The sequence below is a fragment of the Pseudorasbora parva genome, chromosome 2 (genome assembly GCF_024679245.1).
Source record: "Pseudorasbora parva isolate DD20220531a chromosome 2, ASM2467924v1, whole genome shotgun sequence".
In the NCBI taxonomy this organism is placed as follows: domain Eukaryota; kingdom Metazoa; phylum Chordata; class Actinopteri; order Cypriniformes; family Gobionidae; genus Pseudorasbora; species Pseudorasbora parva.
Genome location: NC_090173.1, coordinates 27,698,630 through 27,706,836, shown reverse-complemented (window position 1 = coordinate 27,706,836; position 8,207 = coordinate 27,698,630). Strand labels below are relative to the sequence as shown.

General features: G+C 37.8%; 1 protein-coding gene across 3 annotated transcripts; it reads right to left on the bottom strand.

The window, feature by feature from the left end:
- On the bottom strand, window positions 1-7,791 carry tmc5 (transmembrane channel like 5). 3 transcript variants are annotated; one of them, XM_067414549.1, is made up of 18 exons: window positions 7,772-7,791; window positions 7,498-7,592; window positions 6,830-6,932; window positions 6,675-6,744; window positions 6,310-6,564; window positions 4,751-4,893; window positions 4,248-4,395; window positions 4,019-4,171; window positions 3,759-3,928; window positions 3,589-3,664; window positions 3,394-3,491; window positions 2,616-2,711; window positions 2,453-2,528; window positions 2,246-2,379; window positions 1,214-1,387; window positions 1,043-1,121; window positions 856-939; window positions 1-436 (listed from the first exon to the last, which is right to left on the bottom strand). In XM_067414549.1, exons 1-18 carry the CDS (start codon window positions 7,774-7,776, stop codon window positions 374-376), a joined length of 2,022 nt encoding a protein of 673 aa, XP_067270650.1. In that variant the 5' UTR covers window positions 7,777-7,791; the 3' UTR covers window positions 1-373. The 3 variants fall into 3 exon arrangements, with proteins under 3 accessions (XP_067270650.1, XP_067270659.1, XP_067270669.1); XM_067414558.1 differs by lacking the exon at window positions 7,772-7,791 and adding an exon at window positions 7,709-7,746 and having other exon boundaries at window positions 7,498-7,613; XM_067414568.1 differs by lacking the exon at window positions 7,772-7,791 and adding an exon at window positions 7,709-7,734.
- Between the last annotated feature and the right edge of the window lie 416 nt (window positions 7,792-8,207).

Genomic DNA, 8,207 nt, shown 5'->3' with positions numbered 1-8,207 from the left:
TTGTTTACATATTAAAATATTTATTTGTTGATATTTACAAAGATATCAGAATAAATTATTAGGATGTTTCAGGATATGTACTGGGGGTGAAACTCAAATGACTAGGGGTAAAATGTGGGTGTGTTACCTTTTAACTATTAATCATGAGGAAGGTATGGACTCCATTCCCATGACTTATTAACTTGTTCTCTTGTTTTAGTTCAGTTGTAGCCATTATTTAACTAAATTAAAATGAGAGAACAAATTAAGGTGCGGGAGCACATGGTTTCCGAACCATTCCTCTTCCTATCCAATAGGTTAGAATATCCTGAATAACTTACAGATGAATGCACTATTTGCAGAAAAAGGCATGCACATCAAATAGAATATATTTTCACATATCCAAAGGCAGAGTATTAATCCAGTTTGGGTTGAAATGTGGTGTCTGGTCGAAGTCCTACATAACAGAAAGTAAGATAAAAATGATGAGAGTGCTTTTAAATGAGCAAAAACTTAAGCAGAACAGCTCAAATACACAACTGCTTTTACAGGTCGGCAGAAAGAGTGCGACAGAAACACATTTAACATAAACATTGATCTTATTTTGATCCCTGCTACATGACAGAAGGCTACCGGTGTGAGCTCCCTGTCTGTTAAGATGTTTGAAGCAACACTGGCGTTAGTTTATCTTCAGTAGGCTATTCTGGGGATTCTCTGAAGCATGCTAAGGACAGTAGTACCCTGAGTTCTGTTATGTTAGGCTGAAATCTCCATAATCAGAGATTCTCTTTCTGTTGTGCACAGTATTTTACCAACGATAACTAGAAGGAAGAAGGATGTATGTTAGACCAGATAGAACACATGAGAAACACCCACCTGAGGTCTGTAAGATGCCATTTCCCTTCTCTGCTTCTGTATATTTTGCAGTTTATTCAAGAGAAATGCTTTGTCCTTTCCTTCCTGACAGGGAGACAGAAGAATAGAAACCTTAGTCACTAAGGTTAAAACCTATCTAATATAGCAGTGGATGCTAAAGTGAGGCCCGTATGATCTCAGCACTCACATTCACAATCTGCTCTCGCAGAGTCTTGATGAGCTGTTTCCGCCCCTGAGTGATTTGCCAGAGAAAGAACGTGATGACTCTGAAAGAAGAGAGCGAGGAATGAAGAAGGATCCAGAGAAAAGGTTTCCTTTTGTGTTAGGCGTTCACAAAACAACCAGCTTGTGGACTTACAGGATGATGAGGCTTATCAGATAGTAGAAGAGTTCACTTCTCAGTACGTTCTCAAATATCCACCAGACCCAGTTACTTTCAGGATGGTCCTGAATTGAATCAATCCAATTGAAAATGGCGTAGAAGGGGGTGTCGAGACCCTGGAAGGGCCCACACTGATCTGAGGGCTGCAACCTGCAAGACGAGCGGAAAAGATACAGTAAAAGCCGGTTCGCACAATGTTACTGTATCTTATGCAACAATGCTAACGTAGGCAGATCTGAATATTGATGTTACACATACAGAATGGGATCGTATTTGTGAAAACATTAGGAGGCTCTCAAGAGACATCAGAATCAGACTAATACAATTCAAGATTCTTAAGCAACTCAAGATTCGCTTTTACTGGACTCCGACACATTTGTTTAGGCTAAAGCTGAAGAATAATGCAGATTGCTGGAAATATAGCAGTTCGGAAGGAGCTCTTCTTCATTTACTATGGGAATGTATGATTCAGAATTATTGGCTAAAGTTTCATGACTGTATTGAAAACATTACCCAGACGAGTTTGGAGTTTTGTCCGAGCTTGTATGTTCTGAATGATCCACAAATAACAATGAACTGTAATGCAGCGGACTTCATTCAGACCAGTATAATGATTGGCAAACAAATAATAATGAGAAACTGGAATTAACCAGGAGAGCCTTCTCTCCAGGAATGGAGCACTGAGTTAGCAAAGATGGCATAATATGAAAAATTGTCTTTCAACATAAATGATAGGGTGGAAAAATATGTGACGAAATATGTGCAATATAATTGGGAACTTGGTGCCTATTGTTAAATTGTACATGTGTTCCATGTGTTCTTTGTCCCTTTTTTTTCTCCTCACAATGTTATTGTGTTGTTTTATCTTTTTCAGTTGTTTTCATTATATATCATCACTAAACGATATAGATTTTGAGGTCAAGTGTGATATTGACCTCATGATGACTTCAATGTTTTAGTGATGTATAAAAATCAATAAAATACTAATTACAAAAAAAGAAACTCCACCTCCACACTGTGAACGCTACCATGGACAGTGCGCCTAAATAAGAGGGGAAGAAGAGCAGGGCGATGAAGACCGTCTGTATCTGTGCGGCTCTGCCAGTGTGTTTGGGAGGCTGACAGTTCATGCTCAGGCTGATCTGAAACAAGAATCATGAGACTAAGAACATGCAATATAATCTGGACTGCAAGTGATGCCATAATGGTGCTTACCTTTTTCAAGTAAAAGATGATAAACAATTTAAGGACTTGCATTACAGGAAGTAGGGGGGAGAAGTAAATTCCAATCCTGGGCAGACAGGAAGAGATAAAAGAGTGCAATCAGCTGGAAGGAATATCAAAGTATAGACCTGAAGAGATGCAGATATTGACTTACCAAGCCAGAGTCTGGGCATAGATCAGATCAAGTACATTCCTCGCAATGTCAAACTCTGGGACGCCAAGACTCTGGATGCACATGGTTCCGATTACACTGTAGCGATTTTGAAAAAACGATATGAAAGTGAATCTATTGATTCTGTGTCATTTGTAATCAGTAATTACTCTTCATATGGAAGGGTCCACAGTATACTCATGAATAGAACTGTAATGTAAACCATTTCCTTAGATTTATTTATTTATCAGTCTGTAAAAACACAGTTTATTGTACAAAGTATAAGGCAAATATATTATTTACACTATACACTGTTCAAAAGTTTGGGGTCGATAAGATATATATATAAAAAAAGAGAAATTAATAACTTTACTCTGCAAGGATGTATTTAATTTGTCTAATGTTACATTAGAGACATTTATAATGTCTATTTCAAATAAATGCAGTTCTTTTATTTGAAAAGAAAATGATTTCCGAAGGGTCATGTGACACTGAAGAATGGAGTAATGTTGCTGAAAATACAGCTTTGACATCACAGGAATACATTACATTTTAAAAAATATTTAATTTTAAATTGCAGTAATATTTTATAATATTGATGTTTTACTGCGTTGATCAAATTAAATGCAGCCTTGGTGAATATACGAGAGTGAAAAACTGTACCAACCCCAAACTTTTGTTTTGCATGTTAAAGTGGTGGAAATCATCTACTAGTACTAAATTTCCACCTGTGAACAGCTGGTTTTTGCAGACTTCAGCAGCTAAGATGTATTTGACTCACTTGCGTAGGAATTCCCCAAAGAAAATGCCAAGTAAACAGAATATGAAGTCGATTATCAGCAGTCGATACACACTCTGCCCCACAAAGGACTCCCAACACTTGAATATAAAAAAGATTACAACTGTGTAACGAGACATAATCATGCTTTGCTAGCAATAAATAATAAATAATAAATTACACTTAAGGTGCACTTACTGAGATTTTGCTGGGCACAAAATCCAGCCAGTAAAAGCAAAGAATTCCAAGAAGGGACATCTTCAAAATAATATTTCTAGGAACAAAACAGACAGTTAAGGTAAGGTCACTTGAGATTGTTAACAAAGGAAATCTGATGCTTCTGTTAACAAAACATTGATCAGACAGACCTCATGATGCCAATGTAGATCTGTGCGCGTGGATTGGAGTAGCTCTCCATTTTGCTGATGAGGGAGTAGAGGAGAGGCACGATCAGATTGATGAGTGACACGACCACAGGCAGAAGTAGAGTAGATGCCTCCGCTTTTAAATCGTTTGGATTGTGATCAAAACTGAAGGTCTGCAGCAAAACATAAGTAAACTAGCGTGAAATGCAAGCAATATGCAATGCATATTTTTTGTGATATTATAAGACTGTGAATGAAGTTACCAGCTTATCTGTTCCCAGGAAGTAGATGCCCGCACTGGAGCCTAGGGCGAGTCCTAAAGAGAGCAGCCAGGCCAGTAGGTGGAGGGACAGACGCTTTATTCTGTCAGACAGAGAGATTTTGTTTTTCTCCTGTAACCTTTCTGATAAGGACTCCTGGAAGACACAGGCAAAGTGAGCCAATGGAAACAGAAAAGGGATGACACGTACAAGAAGGTAAACCGGTATGAACCTTCAGCTGAATGCCGAGGTTGTTCTTGTTGTATTGTATGGCTTTTTCATTGACAACACTGAAGTCCCAACTGCACAAGAGACGCCATGCTCCTCCAAAGGCGGGCCCTGTCTCTAGCACAAAGTTCTTCTGAAAGGATCTGGACATGCTGAGGAGGAGGAAAGGAAAACCAATCTTTCTGTATTCCCTTCTGGCATTAGACTATTATACTATAGACATGATATCTTGTTGCATCATTCCTTACTTTTTTTCACATGGTGACCTTTGAGTCACCATATGCAAATTTTCAAAGCTTAACACATGTCAGGGAAACAATCATAGCCATTGACAGTAACCTTATATTTCCATATGGCTTTCAAATAGCAAATATTTCATATGTAAAGTCTGGGAAAATATGCACATGCTAAACAGTGAGCAGAAAGTAATCTTGCTACAAAACAAGTTTTGTACTACATGTGCGCTGTAAAGGCCATACAAACCTACTGTACTGCTAAATATGTTACCTGTAGATAAGAGAGACCCCACACAGCACCATATATGCAGCTATGGTGAAAAAATAAGCCAACTGCATGTTGTAGGCTGGTGTGGATACAATCACTTCACCATTATAACCACCATAGAATAAGACCGTCTGGTTGAAATAACCCTGTCGACAAAGATAATGTCACTCCATATTCTACAGATCGAGAAAACTTGAAAAACGTTTTGTATGATAAACACAAGGCTCTATTCATTAAGGTTAGCTAATGCATTAATCACAAACTATTAACATCATGTTTTACAGCATTTATTCAAATCTCTAAAACATTTTTTTAAACTTAAAAAGATGTAAAAAATATATATATATATTGCTTTATGATTAATAATTTATCATTTATTTTTTATAAGTAAACATAATGATTATTTATACATAAACTGAAATTCAGTAATAAAACTTAGTTATTGTTAGGGAATGCTACACTTTTAAAGGTGCACTGTGTAAATTGTAGTGGAATCTAGTAATGAGGTTGCAAAAATTGCAACGGCCACCGCTCACCCCTACCTTTTTTGGGCATAGTTTGATGATGGCAAGTTTGAGCTCAGAATCTTGGGACGTGGTCTTCACCTCACAGTCGGTGGAAAATAGGAGTCGGGCAGAAATCATGTTGATGGATGCGGTTATTAACGTTACTGTTGTAAGAAGCAGAGCAGGACCGAGTGTTGTGGAGCTGAGCAAGGCCGCTGGAGCGATTGTTGCACAACACAACTCGCGAGCAACGGGACTTTTATTATGACGGGACACAGTTGCCGGCGCCATGTCCACTTTTTCCGATCATGAGTGTGAGGTAACGTATCTCTGTTTATCATATTAGATACATTTAAGTGTGTTTAAAATTATGTTATGACGTTACTCTGTGCATTCGCTCAGCAGCTGCTTTGACACATTCACACCGCTAAGAGTAAAGCGCTTCTGCCAAATAAAACCGAGGGTGACACAGATATGACGCAATTGACAGGCGACTCCTTCAGACATCCCGGCTCCTTGGTTAAAATAGTAATTTTCTCACCATTTACAAATAGTTGGAAACATTTGGGGTATTGTAAGAATTCAACCGAACAAAATATATAACATTGGCCTATTGTTTTTTGGATATTTTAGTGCAAAAATACTACATAGTGCACCTTTAACAGCAGCAATTGTCCACAAGAACTAAAGTGCATAGGGAGTGTGCCATTTGGGACAGGGCCAAAAAATCTATGGTGGCCGACACAGGACAAAGATGCCATCGTCTGAGACAGCAGAGAGTGGCTATAGTGCTCTGTAGAGCGATTAGTCCATCTACTGTAGAAACATGACAGCACAAAATGGAGACTTCACTGTAAGGGGACCCATGCTGTATGTAGACAGAAATGGCTTATTCTAAGGTAATAAAAATATAGCGGTTCTTATGTAAGGTCTTTATACACCACTGAAAACATAGTTATGTATTATATTGCATTTCTGTAAATTGATCCTCATAACTACTATACACTGCACCAATGTAAAGTGTTAATGAATATAAAATTTGGACTCAAAACTCACCACCCCTGTGAGGAGCTCAAGTCCTCTGAACCTTGTTACATTGCTGATATTGGGCGCATGCACAATTTGTGGAATTGTGATGAAGCAGAAGTTGATGAGGAGGGAGAAGAGGTTGAACTTCAGCAGCCATTTAAGGAACAAGAAGTAGGAGAGGACAGAAGTGCCAAACCTGCCCCCGATCTCCTTCAGGGTGTCTTGCCATACAACCAAATGCTGCCTGGCTGATGCCAAGCTGGCACGGAATCTGCGGAAAGACTGAAGAGCCGGCTTAGTAGTCTTATAATAGACTGTAATACCATGCAGCACTTAAATGGGAATGACAATAACAATGAATATAGCTTTAAAAATTGCATTTATCTTTTTACCCGAGACACCTGTTGACGGCAGTCTCCCGGGAGAATGGTCTTTGAGACTTTGACTAAGTTCACTCTGTTCCTGTTGAAGGGAATGCAAGTTCAAGCTTAGATAAAATTTAGGATTGGAAATACTGCAAAAATGTTTCATCAAAATATATGTTAACCTGATTGTTTTTCTCTCATTAAATGACATAGGTAATGAACGAATTGCTTGAAATCTGGCTCCGGCTGACAGGTTAACCAGGTCTGTTACCAGTTCAGATGTATCTGGGACCACAGACATTCAGTTATTTCACATCTGACATGTCTTTCTTACTGTATTAGACAAAGTACCATAATATTTGTAACATTATTGCGTGTGTGTGTGTGTGTGTGTGTGTGTGTGTGTGTTATATTTATTGTAGTATTTTCAGTTTTCCAGACAAATAAACTGGGCAGGACCAAAACACACATACACACACACACACACACACACACACACACACACACACACACACACACACACACACACACACACACAAAAACATACAAGACAATAATAAGAAAATAATAAGAAAATATTCTAGAGCAGCAAATCAGTATATTAGACGGATCATATGATATTATGACACTGCTGAAAATTCAGCTTTTTCATCACATGAATAAATTACATTTTAAAGTATATACAAACAAGAAATTGTCATTTTAATTTGTAATATTATTTTAAAATACTACTGTATTTTCGATCAAATAAATGTAGCCTGGGTGAGACTATGACTTAGCTAACCATATTTTATATATGGATATAGTTATAGATATAAATATCAAGCCGATTCCGTCAAACATGACTTACTGTTTTCAATTTCCTGTCGGATTTCGTTTGCAGTAAGTCCCAGGGTTCCCAGAGCTGTGCCATGCTGTGGGAATACACTCATCCTCCTCATCCTGCTGTTTTGATCATAAAATTGTCTTTAAAGAGAATAAATAAATAACCTTTAAACGTTACATGTATGTATATATATATATATATATTCCAAGAATAACAGACTGCTGGGTTTGCTGACCTCATTTAAGGAACAAGGAAGTTGTGTTTTAATTGTAGGATACAAGGTGCAAGTGGGCTGTACCTCATTTTATCTTTGTGCCCTGTTGTCCGGGTGACAGGTTTCAACCAACCAATACCATTCAGGAGGAACTCTGTTGTCAGGTATTGCATTACATTTAAAAAGGTATTCATTAGTTATTCATTAACTGTCTTTTGGTCAACAGCAATATAATGACGACATATACTGAACAATTGCTGCTGTTTACTTTTTGAATGATTAAAACAATTCCTGAACCTTGGCAGAAAGATGTGATTGTTGTTGTTATTTAACAGATTGTTAAATCGCTCAGCCGGTTACGAGATGTACAACAAATGGGACTTACAGCTAAACCAATGAGCTGTCATTTGATCTGTTCTAATACCCGTTCCCCCATTACAGGGTTAAATTGTTCAACTTGTGTTTATTTTTGAGAATTTTAAGGAATTGATTGATTGAGTTTTTCTACCGAAAGAAAGTG